Source organism: Hibiscus syriacus, unplaced genomic scaffold, assembly GCF_006381635.1.
Source record: "Hibiscus syriacus cultivar Baekdansim isolate YM2019G1 unplaced genomic scaffold, ASM638163v2 tig00110483_pilon, whole genome shotgun sequence".
NCBI lineage: Eukaryota > Viridiplantae > Streptophyta > Magnoliopsida > Malvales > Malvaceae > Hibiscus > Hibiscus syriacus.
In genome coordinates this window covers 31,777-49,282 of record NW_024062759.1, presented here as the reverse complement: position 1 = coordinate 49,282, position 17,506 = coordinate 31,777, and the positions used below count along the sequence as shown (strand labels likewise).

Here is a 17,506-nt window from a genome sequence, read left to right as displayed (position 1 = left end):
TAAAATGATTATATATATATTGATGTTTGTCATATGTTTGAAGCTAGAAATGGGATGATTGTTATTCTTTCCACGGCCTTCTCTTCTTCTGATTTCAACCTTTCAGTTGATATTGTCTGTTTGAGTACATGAACACGGCACCTTTAGTAGATATGAAAGAATTGGGAACTGAAACTTGAATATGATTGATTCATAATCAGGAATATTCAATGCTAATTACCTTAAATATCTTATATTGCAAACATCCAACAAAAAGTTGCGCACCAAACATGTAGTTTTACCTATATCAAACAACTCTGGAAAGCCCATTTCTCTTAAGATCGCCGATGACCTCTTTCACCTCGGCCATGGCCTCGATGATAAGGTTTTCTTCCACGACTAGATGGTGCACCCATGTTAAAGTTCTGGGATGATTCAAAGTTGCCTTTAACACCATTGGGATGCAAATTACAGTTCCCATCTACTGTAGGTCCATTTGTTACAATACCTTGTAATGCACTAAGGAGTTTTTGGGCCTGCATACCCATTCCAAATGGGTTTTGGTTAAAGCCATTTTGACCGGCAATCCCGAGCCAAGGTGCAGAGGCCGGTCCAGCAAATAAGCTTGACTGACCACTAGTTAAGACCATATTAGGTAGCATACTCAAACTCGGGTCAAATTGCTGCTGCTGATATGGCATCATGTTTGGCATAGATATTGCAGGGTTTGACAAAGGAATAGGCTTCTGTGGATAATTCTGTGAGAGCACCGACATCCCTTCTGCAGAAAACATGTTCAGAAAATTTGTATTCTGTGGATGCTGGACTGGCATTCCATTATTCCAAACTCCATTTGAAGGTGCAACAATACCAGAAGACGGTGGCATGACAGGAAACGGTGGGACAAAGCGGGATCCACCTACAAAATCCTGTTGTCCCACAACAGACGATGAACCATTATGATTGACCAAAGATGCCGAGACTGTGGATAGATTATGCTGATTCTGATTAGATGGAGGTTGACCCATTGCTGTTCTTGATGTTTGCTGGGCCGAGTTCCTATCGGTTTTCCAGGCTCCATTCTTACTTTTAACTTTCTTCTTATTGCTTTTCTGGTTTCCCACTCTCTGGTCATTCATGCATCTCTTTGTCATTTTTTGCATTCTCTTGTACTCTGCCTCTTTTTCATCGTCCGAAAACTCGGGATCATCTGACAACTCCTCATCATTCTCACCAGATGCATCATATCCTTTCTTGTGAAGATTCTTGTCGTTGAGAACATGATTAGCAAATTCGGGAACAAAAGAGATAGAAATGCCTTCATAGATCTCAGCAGGGACATCACTCTCGGAATTATACCGTACTATATAGTATGGGTTTTTTACAGGTCCAAAGATTTCATCCACAAATCCAAGTGGCGATCTGTTCATTGTTATCCAAAGAACCGAACCTTCGTTCAGAGGGTTGTGCTGATCTCTTCCTTCAACAACAACTTTGGTACCGACCATCTGTAACAGTGTAAGGAACATCATTAGACTTAACTCAGCAGAAAAAAGTGGCCAAGCTCTGAAACATAAGTATATGAGAGTTAATAAAATTTGAATAAACTTTACGGTTTGGCCTTTGTAGTTTGCAATAGACAATCCAACTTGAGCTTACCGACAAAATAACTCCAACAGGAAGCATTTGGTGATGGGGTCGTAGTTCAACATCCAGTGGTGGAACTGGGGGGAGAACCTGCCAAATTTAATAGCGTTTAATCAGAATATTTTTTCAACATTAACTCAGGCATCATGCCTTACCAAAATTTTAACTTCAGTAATAGCTATTTTGGTCATATGGTTTAGAATTACAAAGAGCATGCAAGAGAGGTCTAGACATAGGTTTCCAGGGGCGAGAACAGAGTGCGCTGAAAAGCCTGATCTCTGGCAAACAAGAATCACAATGCAATAATGTTCAACGTTTTGCACGGAACATGTACCTTTCAGTTTTGATGACTTAAACTCCAAACTTAACCAAATAAGGCTCCAATTGTAGACATGAGGTTAACGTAAGATTACCACATGAAAGTATATGAATGCAGAAATTTGCTACGAGACAGCCTTGAGTAATTTAAGTGGATATGACATAGTTTCATCACAAACTTCAAATGGATCAGAATTACAGAAAGAATACAAGAGATGTCTAGACATAGGTTTTCAGGGGCGAGAACATAGTGTGCTGAAGAGCTTGATCTCTGGCCTCTGCCAAGCAAGAATCACAATGCAATAAAGTTCAACGTTTTTCATGGAACATATATCTTTCAGCTTTGATAACTTGAACTCCAAAATTAACCAAACAAGGCTCCGATTGTAGACATGATTAATGTAAGATGCATGAAAGTATATGAATGCATATATTTGCTAGGAGACAGCCTCGAGTAATTTGAGTGGATATGACATGGTTTCATTACAAACTTAATTTGCCATCGTACAGAGCCAAAATAATAACTTTAACATACTAAAGCTTTACTTGGAAATATTAGACAACATTCATAACATAGAGCAATCATATAAACATAATACAAATACACAAGTATCTAAAAATCAAGAAAAAAATACTAAAATATCAAAATTCATATAAAATACATAACCAAAAGCTACAATTTGTCACCTCAGCTTCATTCTTAGACCTGATGGGAACTTTTGAAGCACCAGCATCCTCATCATCATCATCAACTTCCTCAAGTTCAAGATCTAACGCACTAAGGATGTCGTCTGTTTCCTCCTCCTCCTCCTCCTCCTCCTCCTCCTCCTCCTCATCGGTGGTTCCATCAACGGCCACCTCTTCATCACTATCTAGTATCTCACCTTCTTCAAGTTCATCTACACCATCCACCATTTTAACCTCCACCTTCATTTTTTCTTCTTCATCATCCTCCTCGTCGTCTTCATCGTCGTTGCTACTACTAGAAGATGACGACGAAGAACTTTCACTGTCGGACTCTGAACTACTACTTCCACTCTCTAGTCCATCATCCAAACTGACCTTCCCAATCACTTCCTCAATAGGTAAAGTCGGATTCCCTTCAGCTTTAAACTCTTCTTCTTCCACCTTCACTATACAGCCTGGTTCACCTCGAACCGGCTCAGACCCACAAACAATTGGCTTGAACACATCAAAATCTTCTCTCATAGACTCCTCAATAGACAAACAAAACTCCAGTTCTGGTTTTGACTCATCTTCTTCCACCTTTACTGTACGACCGAACTCATCTGCAACCGGCGCAGACCCATCAAAAATTGGCTTGAACCCATCAAAATCTGGCTCAGACCCATTAACGCCAAGGTCTCCAGCATGGGTTTTCTCAAAGTTAGCTTCTTTACCAATCTCCATAATGCTCTCAATATCTTCAAATTCACTCTCTTCTAACTTAATCCCATCTAAATTTGGGTAACCGTCAAACCACTCATTTAAATTGCTGCTGAACATTAAACTATAATTTAAAAGAAAATACACCCAAATCCTTGATTTTTCTTCTTTCTTAATGGAAAACAGGGAAAACCAGGAATGATTTTTCTTTTTGGGTCAAGAAACCCAAGAATGATACGGAGGAAAGAAAGTAGGAGCGAGTGCTAGGGTTTACTTTAGGGTTTAGGAGACGATAATATCGCCAGCGTTGTTCTTATATAATAGATTTTAAAAAATAAAAATAAAAACGATGGGAGGAGGCGAATATAGAAATTATTTTATTCTTATATCAATATTAGTAAACTATATTTACCACCACTTAATTATTATTATTATTATTTTAAATATTAATTTTTTAATCTTATTAATTATATCATTTAATTGTTTAAGTATTATCAATTGAACCATCAATTATTAATAATTGGCGAATAAATTGACATGATTATTAAATAAATTAATATAATTATAAATTTAATTTTTAATTTTTATATATTTTATAAATTTAATCATAATTTTAATTTAATTTAATAATTTTGATTAACTGATGATATTTTTTACAGTGATATTTTATTAATTTTTATTTATCTAAATTAATAATATTTTTATTCAATCAAGTGATGATATATGTAATATTAATTAACGTAATATTGATTTTTTATTATATTTTAATTAAATTCAAATAAAATGTTATTATATTCTTTCTAATTATAAAATCTTTATTTAAACTCGCTGGACTCTCATCAAATCAAGTTGATAATTTTTTTTTTTTTGTTTATCACTAATCATATAGGTTATTGATATCCAACAGCATCTTCAAGCTGGTTTTCTTGGAAAGCCTGAAAAGTTCTGTGTAACTAAAACTGGTTGATTCCAAGTAGATTGAACACTGTAAATCGTTCTTCTCCTTTTCTTTCTTCACCTACCTTTCTCTGTTCTGTTTCATTTCAACTGTAAGATCTCCATCCCCTCTTTTACTGGTTTCTGTTTGTAGTTATGCTTCATTTTAACTGTAAGATCTCCATTTTTCCTTTTAAAACTTTTGTATTTGTTACCTGCTTGTTCTGTTTGGTTATTTCTTTGTTTGTTTGTTCTTTTACTTCATTTATTTATTTTTGCAACAAAGCTTGTTCTTCTTGAGTACTTGTTTTACTGTTGCTATTTGGTAGCTTTTGCATACTTTTGTTTTGGGGATTTTCCCGGTATCCTCGTTTTTGGTAATCTGCACATTTGGGTTCATGATCAGCTTAGATAAATCACATCTGGGTCATTGTTTTTTCCTTAGGGACTTGAAGTGTCATCAGATATATTTTCATCTAATTTTCTCGTTTTATTTGTTCTTTTTTATTAACCTAAAATATTCATAATCATATTGTTGTTTTTGTTTTTAGTTTTTAGCTTGCATTTTCCGCTTTAAACGTGATTGCTGATTCTTTTTCTATAAAGTGTATGATGTTTGAGATTTTTTTTACGAACTGTAATTTTGCTTTGATTCTGAATTTATAAATTTTACGAACTGTTGGTGGTTTAACTTAGTTTTGCAGTTACCTTTGTTAAAATCCGTTTTATTACCCGTTTGGATTCCTTTTTCATAATTCCTAATAGCTTCGACTATAGATGATTACTTGAGGTCATGTCCTCATTTTAGATCTCATAGGGCATATAGGGGGAGGGCTCGACAGAATGGTGTCAATGAGACTAGACTTAGAGTTTGTTCATTGAATGTAGACACATTAAATGCTAGGCTGTTGGAGCTGACCGACGTACTTAGTAATAGGAAAATAGATTTTGCATGTATTCAGGAGACTAGGTGGAAAAGGGCTCGTGCCAGAGAGTGTAATGGGTACAAGTTGTGGTATTCAGGCATAGATAACGCTAGAAATGGGGTGGGTATCTTGGTATCCTCTAAGCTCAAGGAAAATATAGTCGAAGTTTGTAGATACCGGTATAGGATCATGATGATTAAGGTTATTATAGAAGAGAAAGTGGTGAATGTCCTTTCAGTGTACGCCCCAGACGTTGGCCTAGGTGAGGGGGAGAAACGTTGCTTCTGAGATCAGTTAGATGATGTACTTAGGAGCATTCCAGAGGACCAAAGAGTTTTTATGGGGGGAGACTTCAATGGCCATATAGGTAGTGCAACCGACGGGTTTGACGGTGTTCATGGGGGTTTCAGTTTTGGCAGTAGGAACGAGGAGGGGCGTACGTTGCTTAAATTTGCTACTGCATACGATATGGTGGTCACTAACTCCTTCTTTAACAAGAGAGATGTGAACTTGATTACGTTCCATAGCGGGGGACATTGTAACCAAATCGACTACATCCTGGATCGAAATCGGGATCGGTGGGCTTGCAATGACTGTAAGGTGTTCCCTGAAGAGGCATGTGCATCACAACACAGGTTGTTGGTTTTGGTGTTCCGCGTAAGCCATGGGCGGAGCACTCATAGGAGGGCTAAACTTGGTAAACCTAGGATCCTTTGGAAGAACTTACATGGAGCGACAGTTGATGACTTTAGGAGTAAAGTTTTGTCTAATACAGATTTTGGAACTATAAACTCAAATAATGCATATATGTTTTGGAAAAATATGGCAAGTTCCATCAGAGAGGTGGGCAAAAACACCCTTGGGTTATCGACATGGAAGCTCAATGAGCATAAAGAATCGTGGTGGTGGAACGAAGATGTCCAAACTAAGGTGAAGACAAAGAAAACTTGCTTCAAGGAGTTTCTACAATGCAATGACGACGAAGAAAGATCGAGAGCTAAACAAAGATACAAGGAAGCAAAGTGGGAAGCCAAGAAAACGGTGGCTAAAGCAAAGGATAAGGCATACGAGGAAATGTACAAGAGATTAGACACCAAGGAAGGACAAAACGACATCTTCAGACTTGCAAAATCCAGGGAGAATAGGAAAAAGGATCTAGGTAGAATTAGGTTTATTAAAGACAACAATGGTGTTCTTTTAGTGAAAGATCATGATATTAAGAGGTTTGGGGTAGTTGCTTCTTTAGCTTATTTAATGACGGTGCCTCTCCCTGTAGAGATAGTACCGTTGATGGGTCAGTCGACCATCATAATACGGCCAATGACTGCCCTACAAGTAGGATTGGGTTTGAGGAAGTCAAAATGGCTCTTAGAAAGATGGGGAGGGACAAAGCTGTCGGTTCAGATCAAATTCCTATCACTGTGTGGTTGGCCCTAGGAGAAGAGGGAGTTAAGTGGTTGACCAATATCTTTAATATTATTTTAGAGACTGCCAAGATGCTAGAGGAGTGGAGAGAGTCTACGGTGATATCAATCTTTAAGAATAAAGGAGATCCCCAACGTTGTGGCAACTACATATATATTAAACTAATCAGCCATACCATGAAGCTATGGGAAAGGGTGATAGAGGCTAGGTTGAGACAGGTTACTAGGGTTTCGGAAAACCAATTTGGCTTTATGCCAGGCAGGTCTACTACAGAGGTGATTCATCTGCTTCGACTGCTTATGGAGAAATATAGGGAAAAAATAGAGATCTTCACATAGCATTCATTGACCTTGAGAAGGCGTATGATAACGTTCCCTGCGATACGATCTGGAAGACCATGGAAACGAGACGGATCCCAACTTCTTATATCCGGGCGATTCGTGATATGTATTGTAGATCTACTACATACGTTAGGACTACAGTTGGTGACACCGAGGCATTCTCGGTGGAAATCGGACTCCACCAGAGGTCGGCTCTTAGCCCGTACATCTTTGCCTTGATTATGGACGATATCTATTGTGCGACACCAGACGGTGTTCCATGGTGTATGCTTTTCACTAACGACATTGTCCTAGTTGCTGAAACAAAAACTGAGTTGAATAGTAGACTGACTACCTGGAAGACTGCTTTGGAAGAAAAAGGTCTAAGGATCAATATTAAAAAGACAGAGTATTTATGTTCAAACTTCAGTGGGAACCAAAACGAGGAAGATCTAGAAGTATGCATAGAAGGACACGTTCTCCCCTCAAAGGATTGTTTCAAGTACCTAGGGTCTATGATACATAAGGATGGGGGTGTAGATGATGACGTTACACACCGTATAAAGGTGTGATGGCTAAAGTGGAGGGCTGCTACTAGAGTTTTGTGTGACAAGAAGGTGCCTCAAAAACTTAAGGAAAAATTTTATAGAATGGCAATAAGACCAGCGTTGTTGTATGGATCAGAATGTTGGGTAATCAAGAAGGATCACATAAGGAGGATGGAGGCCGTAGAAATGAGAATGTTTCGATGGGCATGTGGTAGGACTCTGTGGGACATGACACCAAACTCTGCTATTAGGATGTCCTTGGGGGTGGTACATGTATCTGAAAAATTGAGGGAGGGAAGACTACGGTGGTTTGGGCATGTCCTTAGGCGACAACCGTCGGATGCGGTCAGGAGGGTAAAGTCGATTACAGTCGACGGTGCCAGAAGGAGAGGACGGCCAAGACGAAAGTGGGAAGACTGCTTGAGATCTGATTTGAATGAATTAGCTCTTACCGAGGACATGACCTCTGATAGGAAAGTATGGAGACTTAAGACCAGGGTAGCCGATTAGTGCGGGTCACACCCATAGGGTGTAACATTTCTATCTTCTTTTAATGTCTTTGTAGTAATTTCCATGACTTCTTTTAATGCCTTTGTAGTAATTTCCATGACTTCTACTTTGTATACGTTTCTGTCATTGGAATTAATGTAGGCTTAGAACTAGGGTAGCGGATTATTGTTGCCTTAGAATTGTTCATTGGATTGCTTATGAAAGAGTGGAAGATCAAGGGGTTTATAGGTTAAGTATTTTATTATGGGGTTTGATATGAGGGATGATGATTTCAAAGAGATTATGTTGCCTGAGAATTTGAGGAATTTGCCCAACCAGTCGGAGATATATGTATTCCATATGAAGAATTGCCATCAATTGCGGTGATTGAGTTGGGGTGTTTACATACTCGGTGTAATATATGGTTGATGAAGAAATATGGTGTTGTAGAAACTTGGTCTAAGATGTTCAGTATTGCGAACCCAGGTCTTGAGCCAAAGCCAAGGGTTTTGGGGTTTATGAAAAATGGGAATTTGATATGATAATCTGCAACTGGTCTCCCTTGATCCTGAGAGAAGTGAACTTGGTTATTTTGGGATTCAAAGAAACACTATTTTATGTTTCTACTTTCATGGAGTGCCTGGTGTTGCTTGATCAAGTAAATGGAGATGATATGGTTGAGAATGATGTGAGGTCTGCGAGTAATGCTAATCATTCAATTGAAAGAGCAGCTGATGGTTTTACCAAACTTGCTGCCAATGAAGCAACCAATGATTCGAACGATGTCTAAGAATTGAGAAGCAATGGACTCTTTTGAGTATGGGAGAAGGATTACAGCTTACAACAGGCAAGTATACTAGGATACTATTTGCGTAATGCTCAATTTTGTTCATTATGTTTTGCTTGTGACTCTGTAATCTCAGCATTTTACTGAATTTCAGTACAACATTCCCGGTTATAACAACGTACATGTCTGACATAATCTATTTTTTTTTTTATTTTCCGATGTATAATTTCAGGAAAATGAAGAATCAAGCATGTGTATTGGGATGTAGAAGCATAAAGAAGACATTGATATATATATATATATATTGACGTTTGTCATTGGTTTCTAATATTTCGCACAACACAGAGGAATATGAGAGATTAGTTTGTAATTTGGGGACCATTGTAAATACCATACTTTCTTGGAGGTTAAACTCCATAAGGTTCACTTTGTTTTTTCACCTGGAAGCATGTGAAGGTGGCAACGACTTGAAGGGATTATGTCTTTTTGTTAATGATTCTATACAGAATTTTGTTGGTTTACTTGGTTGTACCCGCCGATGTTAACAAAGATAGAAATTTAAATGACCCAAAACCTATCTTTTTCTTTGGTTTTTCATCTTCACTGGACATATGGGAGGAGAGCAATCGCAGACGTATGGTCTCTTAGTCCTTAGCATGAAGAGGGAAGGCTGATTGGGTGTTTTAAAAAAAAAATAGAAATTAAAACACTTTTAGGGTGAATTAAATATAAAATTATTGTCTATTTGAAGTTTTAGCAATAGTTTTGGGATAAAATTAAATATTGACCTTTTTTTTATTAATATTGCCACATCATCAATGTAACATAGATGACATTGGAGTGATCATTTTGTTACAGATCGATAACGTTAGTGACCAATTTGTTATTTTTGAACCTTTAGTGGGGAAAATGAACACTCACTCAAACATTAGTGACCATTTGTATAGTTTACCCTCTAGGAAATTTAAATAAAAAATAAATTAGATAATATTAAATATTTATATTGAGATTAGATATTGCTGTCAAAATATTATCTTAGGATGATATATCAATTTTGTGTTGCTATTAGAATTATAAATATTATAATTAACTATTAATTTTAATGAGATGATAAAATATTTTAATAATGTTATGAGTTTAAATTATAAAATAAAATGAAAAACTCGTTTAATAATAAATTTCTTTAATATTTAATTGGAGTCGATCAATAAAGAATTTTAAAAAAATCTAAAACAAATAAAAATTTAATCAAATTAATTTTTTATTAGTTTAGGATGATTATAAGTAGTATTATCTGTTTGAGAGACTCTCAATCATTTAACAATGAAAGGTTAAATATACTATAGTTATTGATGCTCGATCTAGGGACCTCTAAAAAACAAAAATTCATTTTTATCATTGAGGTCACTTGATTCATGTAATCAAAATAAATTTTAAACAAGACACATAAAAAAGATCAACTACTTATAAGATTATGATATGTAAAACAAGATACAAGAGTAAAATTTTCAGAATATAAACACAAGGATTAAATTACATTAATTGATAATATAAGTTAATAAATCAGGTTACTATTGATCGAAACCAAACAAAACAAGCTTCTAATCTCATAAACAAATGTCAAGGCAGCAATAACAACACAAGTCGCTACGACTGCATAAATAAAATAAATAAATAAATAAATCCAGTTTGAATATCTAAAATCCACTCCAAAATCCAGCGCCTTTGGTCTCGGATTTTTCCGCAGTGGGAGGAAAATCGTATTCATAAACCTTGAATATAGTTTCAAGTAAGTAAACCCGATCAATGAATCTCATATAGAGTATCCGAACAAAAGAAGCAACAGCAATGATGTGTGCACACAAGTATTTGAAAGTTTGGAAGTATACTTACATGTTTTTTCTCATAAATTAACCACGTATACATTGTTTTATATGCCTTTCAACGGCCTCGCAAATTCTTATACACAAAATAATGACATTTCGCGAGGGAAGCATACGACACTCATCGCGTTGGAATGGTGTTGGAATGCTTGCAATTTTCTGAGGAGATTTGGGTGGAGTTGGCGGCTACCTTCTATTCAGTCAGTTGTTTGCCTTCGCAAAGGTTGCAAAAAGGGATGCTATTCGATAATATGTTGCTTTGACAACAGATGTGATATGTAAATGGCGCACTCTCTTTAGTGATGAATTTATTACCTCAGCCAAGTTCGTTGTCATATGACCATACCATCTAACCTTATCAAACGATCAAAGCCATTTCTTCTTTAAGATTCTAGCAAGGTAGTTAAAGCCATCAGAATTCATGTGTCTCAGTTCCTGCATCAAATCCTCAAACTCAAGTACAGAATGTGTGTAACCTATCAATAAAAAGTGAAATAATTAATATGAAATAATTTTGTAAAGATATAGTAAACCGAAAAGGGTGAAATATGTACCCATTAAAAGTACCATTAGACGCTCATCTTGACTCTTGAACTTCTGCAAATAAATTATGGCAATATGTCGTAAACAGTACTGGTGATAAATATTGGGGGTTGGTAAGACATGCCCATATGTTGGAGTGCATATTTGATACCAATGCCTCTGTCAGAAATAAGACAAATCCCATCATCTATATTCTACATCACATGTAATAGAACATATGTTTGTAAGTTCATAAGGAATAATTCCCAAGAGTCAATATCTTCTTTTTTGACAATTGCGAAGGTGATGAGAATAGTTTTCTGTTGCAGTCTTGTGCAATCGTCAATAACATTATTTGAGTGTATCGACCATATAACCAAGTGACGTGTCTGCTATTTGTGAGTACTATAAATGAGTGCGGATATATGTGAAAGTATACACAACCGAACAAGTAATACAGTGATAAGTTGAGTATCGTCTCCACAGGGAATTGGGGAAATCAAATAAGTTTGTCAAGACACTTTACTTTGTCGCCTAAGTAAAATTAGTGATAGTATGTATAAATGAAAATGCTGTGGCAAAATGGAATGACTGATGTGGAAATAGAATGGTAGTAGTGTGATAGCAATTGGATATGTTGTGGCAAATTAAATTGTGATGCGTGCAAACAAATGGAAATGTCAAGGCAAAATAAAATGTAGATACTGGTTCTAATATATAGGACTTTAGCTTTCTCACACGACAAGCTGCTGTGGAAGTGAGTGATAGGAGTCACTAGGAAAATCTAAGTCTATTTCTCCGAATGGTATCTCTTCTTTGCCTAGCCTGCTCGACGGAGTCTAATAAGGTGTCCTATGCTATCTCTAGTAAGGGACTCGACAGATTCAAGATGCCCTGGCAAAACCGATTGGCGTAAACCCCTGCAGTGATCCTATTGGTCCAGATAACAGGATATGTCTCGGCAATACCTTTTTGCAGCAACATTAACATCTAACCTATCGTTCTTGCACAACTCCTTTTAGTCGAATGAAATCCTAGCCTTATCTCTAAGGTGAATTAGTCCTATTTACTACCTAGAACCCTTTGTTTATGTAGTTCCTCCCTAATTTCTCTCGAATACTAAGGATATTTTGCCAATGTATTCTCTCAAACCCTAAGAACCTCCTAAGAAAAGGCTACTCTCGTAGCTCCTACAACCTTAAGGCATTAAGTATCATAAACAAAACAGATTAAAGCATAGAAAAGCAACCATTCATTGAAATATAAACTTAGACATCCAAGCGAACTCCTACCAAATAGGATTAGTTCGTGGTGGGGTTTGAAATAAACAAGCACAAAACAAGTTTCATTCGTTCCTTACAACCCAATAACCAAATATGAAAGCAAAGAACTAAGGGAATGAGGAAAAGCCTTCGACGTGCACTGTCGGAGCTTCCCTCAGCCACCACGAACTGTCCCCAGCAAACTAGCTCATCTCGGATGACTAGAACGCCACTCCTTCAAGCTTGTCACGGAGAAATTCCACGACAAGTAGGATTGACAGAGAAAAATAAGACATTCTCTCTCTAACTTTTAAGCTCAAAATGGAATGGAACCAAAAGTGCATAACATTGTGGCTTCATCCTTTATTTATAGGGAGAGAAAAACCCTAAAGATTTATGTCAAAATTCCAAAGATACCCCAAATCATGCTTAATTCATGTGAGGATCGGGCAGATCTGGCAATGGTGCTGCTGGGCAGCTGGCAATGATCCAACCTGGATGGTTGACTGAGCACCCGACAGACAACACTGATTCAGGTAGATTTCTTGGTCATGGTCAGAGATCCCATGAAAATAGGGACAACTAGCTTCAAAAATATCTTCTTTCATTTTGTTCGCTCTCGAAATGCTAATCCAACTCGGTATTTTCATTCTACTCGGCAATCTCCTTATGCCACGACATTTTCCTTTTTCTTGTCCTTGCTCTCAAATCCTGCACATCATTAAGCAAACACATTCCCCATAAGGCAGCACTGATGACAAATTAAAATGTCGTGACAAACCTAATTCCACCACATGCAATTATATGCTCCTAAATGCATCTATGTGGTCCTAAATGAGCTCTTAGACATTCAATAACTTAAGTGAAAAGATCCCAAAATATGATCTTTTTACGGAGTTATCACACCCCAAACTTAAGCTATTGCTTGTCCTCATGCAATGGATAGTATTAAGCAAAATAAAAATACCATGGCAAGTTTAGAAACAGAATAGTTATATGGGACATAATTTTAGCCCTCAGAACATTTGGCTTCAACATGCTAGACTAGTTTGAGAAATCAAGTACTGTCCCCTTGGGCAAGATTCTTTGTGTGGGTGTGTGCGTGTTTGTATCTAGTCCATACTTAACAAACCTAAAAATTTTCTAAGCAAGTTTTCTTGTTTTGCCACGACATTTACGAATTTTACTCTCACATTGTTTTTTTTTTTGCTACGAAGGGAGTCAGCCCATCACACCTACCATTCCACACTCTATGTGAAAGGTAACATACCTTCCACCCCCGAGCTAGTCAAGTAGAGTCATCCCGTTACTACGTTCATTCACTCATATACCATAGCTACTGTTTGTTTATTTGCAGTTTACAAGAAATGCTATGGCATAGTGGAGTGTCCCTCTACAGTTATGTCATAGCATTTATTCACAATCTCATTTTTTCTTTTTTTTCTTTTTTTTAGAGTGGGGTTTTCATCATTTATGCCAAAACATGCAAGAATTCTCTTATAAAAAATTTCTAAGTTTCGTAAGCATGAGAAACATATAATCGTGTATTCAAGGGTTTCAAAGAAGCAAGTCCTAGAGTTGGTTCTATCATCCTCAACAGTCATGTACATTTAATCCGGGCCATCAAGAATTCATCATCATCGGGCATCCTTAATTTATTCTAGAAAACCAATTCAACCACTTGCTAATGTCATGGCATATTCATTCTACTAATACTATCATGCAATGATTTAAGAACCCTACATTCCCCAAACTTGAGAAAAACATTGTTCTCAAAGCTTACTAAAAACTAAGTAAAACTAAACTAAATGCTATGAAATGTAATGCAATGCAAGGTACCTTGACTTTATGTTTGTGGTAGTGCGGTGATCGTGCGACGTGTGCGCTTCTAAAATTGTGTGGGGCTAGAGTGTTCAAAATCTGATGCTGATACAGTTGAAAGTTGTATGTACTCTAACTTTGCAAAGAAAAATAAAATAGTCAATTAAAAAGAAGCGAAATAAACATTTATTTATGCACAAGAGTAATTTTAAAATGTCACGTCATCCTTAAGATGATGGGCCAGTATCAACTTCATGCAAGAAAAATGCAGTCTTGTCACGCAATGGTGGGACTCCTTGGTATGCCTTCAGGCGCTGGCCATTGACTTTAAAGACGAACCCATCGTCCATGTTCTTGATATCCACAGCGCCATACGGGTAAACATTGTGGACTTTGAATGGTCCCGACCATCGTGACTTCAGTTTTCTAGGGAAGAGTTTGAGTCTAGAGTTAAACAGGAGCACTTTCTGTCCAACATGAAAATGTTGTGGTAAAATAATTTTTTCATGCCACTTCTTCATTTTTTCCTTGTAGAGCTTGGCATTTTCATATGCTTGTGTTCGACACTCTTCCATCTCATTCAGATCGAGCAGCCGTTTCTCCCCAGCTAGTTGTGCGTCAAAGTTTAGCTTCTTGATTTCCCAGTATACCTTAGTGGTAGGCTTTTCCAAATACCATCTTGAAGGGCGACATTCCCAAAGGTGTTTTAAATGTCGTCCGGTATGCCCAGAGTGCTTCATCGAGTTTTGGGGACTAGTCTTTCCTTCAGGGGTTCACCACCTTCTCGAGAATCTGTTTGACTTCACGGTTGGACACTTCAGCTTGCCCATTTGTTTGTGGGTGATATGCCGTGGTAATTTTATGTCGCACTCCTTATTTCTGTAATGCCTTGGCAATTAGCTTGTTGTCAAAGTGGGTACCCTCGTCACTGATAATGACTCTTGGTGCTCCAAATCGAGTGAAAATGTTATTGTGAAAGAACTTGAGCACCGTCTTCGAGTCATTCCTTGGTGTCGCAATCGCTTCAACCCACTTGGATACGTAGTCCACCGCAAGTAAAATGTATAAATTTCCAAAAGAAAATGTATAAAATCGATGCTCCAAACATCGAATAGCTCTACCTCTAAAATATTTTACAGCGACATTTCGTGTCGGCTAGAAATGTTCCGAGTACGCTGGCATCTGTCGCAGGCCTTGCAAAATTTGTGGGCATCCTTAAATAGCGATGGCCAGTAGAAGCCTGATTGGAGGACCATGGCAGCAGTCCTCGAACCTCCAAAATGCCCTCCACAGGGTGCTGTGTGGCAATGGTGTAAGATATCGCGTTGCTTCTCTTAGGGGACACACCATCGAATTATTTGATCGGCACATTGCTTGAATAAGTATGGCTCGTCCCAAAAATAGAACTTGGTATCATGCAGAAACCTCTTTTTGCACTGGCTGTTTAATTTATATGGAAAAACATCACTAACAAGAAAATTAACGAGGTCAGCTTACCATGGAATTGTCGTGGCATATAAAATTTTCTCGTTAGGGAATTCTTATTTAATATCAAAAAATGTCATGGCATTCAGAAATGTTTTCTAGCCTAGATAAATGGTCTGCAACCTGGTTCTCTGTACCTTTCCTATCAACTACCTCTAAGTCGAACTCTTGCAATAGTAATATCCACCTAATAAGTCTAGGTTTGGCATCTTTCTTGTTCACTAAGTATTTTATAGCTGAGTGATCGGTGTGAACTATGACTTTGGTGCCTATCATGTATGGCCTAAACTTGTCAAATGCAAATACCACGGTAAGTAATTCTTTCTCAGTGGTGGTATAGTTTAATTGTGCCTCATTCAAGGTACGAATAACATAATATATAACATGAAAGATTTTACCTCTACGTTGCCCAAGCACAGATCCCACGACAAAATCACTTGCATCACATATTAGTTCGAACGGTGTCGTCCAATCTAGGGGAACTATGATTGGTGCAGAGATAAGTCTTTGCTTCAGCTCTTCGAATGCGCCATGGCATTTCTGATCGAATACAAACGATTGGTTCTGTTGCAGCAAGATGCACAAGGGCTTGGATATTGTGGAGAAGTCCTTAATGAATCGTCTATAAAATCCAGCATGTCCAAGGAAACTCCGAATGCCCTTGACAGAAGTTGGTTGCAGTAGCTTCTTGATCACCTCGATTTTGGCCTTGTCTACCTCAATGCCCTTTGCAGAAATCTTATGGCCTAGAACAATGCCTTCGGTCACCATGAAGTATCATTTTTCCCAGTTCAACACGAGATCAGCCTCCTGACATCGCTTCAGTACCTTTGCCAAATTGCAGAGGCATTTTTTAAAATCATCTCCAGAAATAGAAAAATCATCCATGAAAATTTCCAGAAAATCCTCAACCATGTCAGAAAATATGACTTGCATGCAGTGCTGAAAAGTTTCCGGGGCATTACAGAGTCCAAAAGGCATTCTTTGAAAAGCATACGTGCCATAAGGACACGTAAATGTTGTCTTCTCTTGGTCCTCCGGTGCGATGAAAATTTGATTATACCCTGAATATCCACCCAAGAAACAATAAAATGCCTTGCCAACAAGTCGAACAAGCATTTGATCGATGAACGACAAAGGGAAATGATCCTTCTTGGTGGCCTTGTTGAGCTTGCGGTAGTCCATGCAGATTCGCCACCCGGTGACTGTGCATATAGGTAGCAACTCGTTGTTTTCTCTTGTCACCACGGTCGTGCCTCCTTTCTTTGGCACACATTAGACGGGGCTCACCCAAGAGCTATCCGAAATGGGGTAAATCACTCCAGCATCAAGCCATTTGAGAATCTTTTTCATCACAACTTGCTTCATGATTGGGTTCAATCTTCGTTGTGGCTCTATGGATTTACCATGGCATTCATCTAACAGGATTTTGTGCATGCAAATAGTTGGACTTATTCCCTTCAGATCTGCCATCGTCCATCCTAACGCTTTCTTATGCTGTGACAAAACACTTAGCAAACTAGATTCTTGGTTAGGAGTAAGGGCAGAGGAAATAATCACATGCAAAGTTTCATTACTACCCATATAAGCATATTTAAGATGATGTGGCAAATTCTTAAGTTCTAGGGTAGGAGCATGCTGTAATGAGGGCTTGAGAGGAATAAATTCATCAAAATTCAAAGGTTCAAAACATGTACCTGGGCTAGCTTTGAGGAAGCTAGCCTGTTGTTCCTCGATAGAAAAATCATTAGGCTCTTCAGCCTTTAAGTTAT

General features: G+C 37.7%; 2 protein-coding genes across 2 annotated transcripts in view; one reads left to right on the top strand and one right to left on the bottom strand.

Annotated features, from left to right (window-relative positions):
* Positions 1-196: 196 nt before the first annotated feature.
* Positions 197-3,450, bottom strand: LOC120129204 (H/ACA ribonucleoprotein complex non-core subunit NAF1-like). Its single transcript, XM_039146778.1, has 3 exons — positions 2,632-3,450; positions 1,639-1,716; positions 197-1,487 (listed from the first exon to the last, which is right to left on the bottom strand). The coding sequence occupies exons 1-3, from the start codon at positions 3,448-3,450 to the stop codon at positions 315-317; spliced, it is 2,070 nt and encodes a 689-aa protein (XP_039002709.1). The 3' UTR covers positions 197-314.
* A 5,327-nt stretch (positions 3,451-8,777) lies between these two features.
* Positions 8,778-17,506, top strand: part of LOC120129203 (lysine-specific histone demethylase 1 homolog 2-like) — a 28,708-nt gene continuing 19,979 nt past the window's right edge. Inside the window, exons 1-2 of the mRNA XM_039146776.1 lie at positions 8,778-8,821; positions 9,268-9,400. Coding sequence (XP_039002707.1) covers positions 8,778-8,821; positions 9,268-9,400 — 177 coding nt within the window. The remainder of the gene's footprint in view (positions 8,822-9,267; positions 9,401-17,506) is intronic.

Coding starts and splice junctions, on each gene's coding strand:
- LOC120129204 (XM_039146778.1), bottom strand. CDS start 3,450: ATGTTCAGCAGCAATTTAAATGAGTGGTTTGACGGTTACCCAAATTTA. Junction 1,717..2,631: donor GGTCTAAGAATGAAGCTGAG/GTGACAAATTGT, acceptor TAAATTTGGCAG/GTTCTCCCCCCAGTTCCACC. Junction 1,488..1,638: donor CTGTTGGAGTTATTTTGTCG/GTAAGCTCAAGT, acceptor ACACTGTTACAG/ATGGTCGGTACCAAAGTTGT.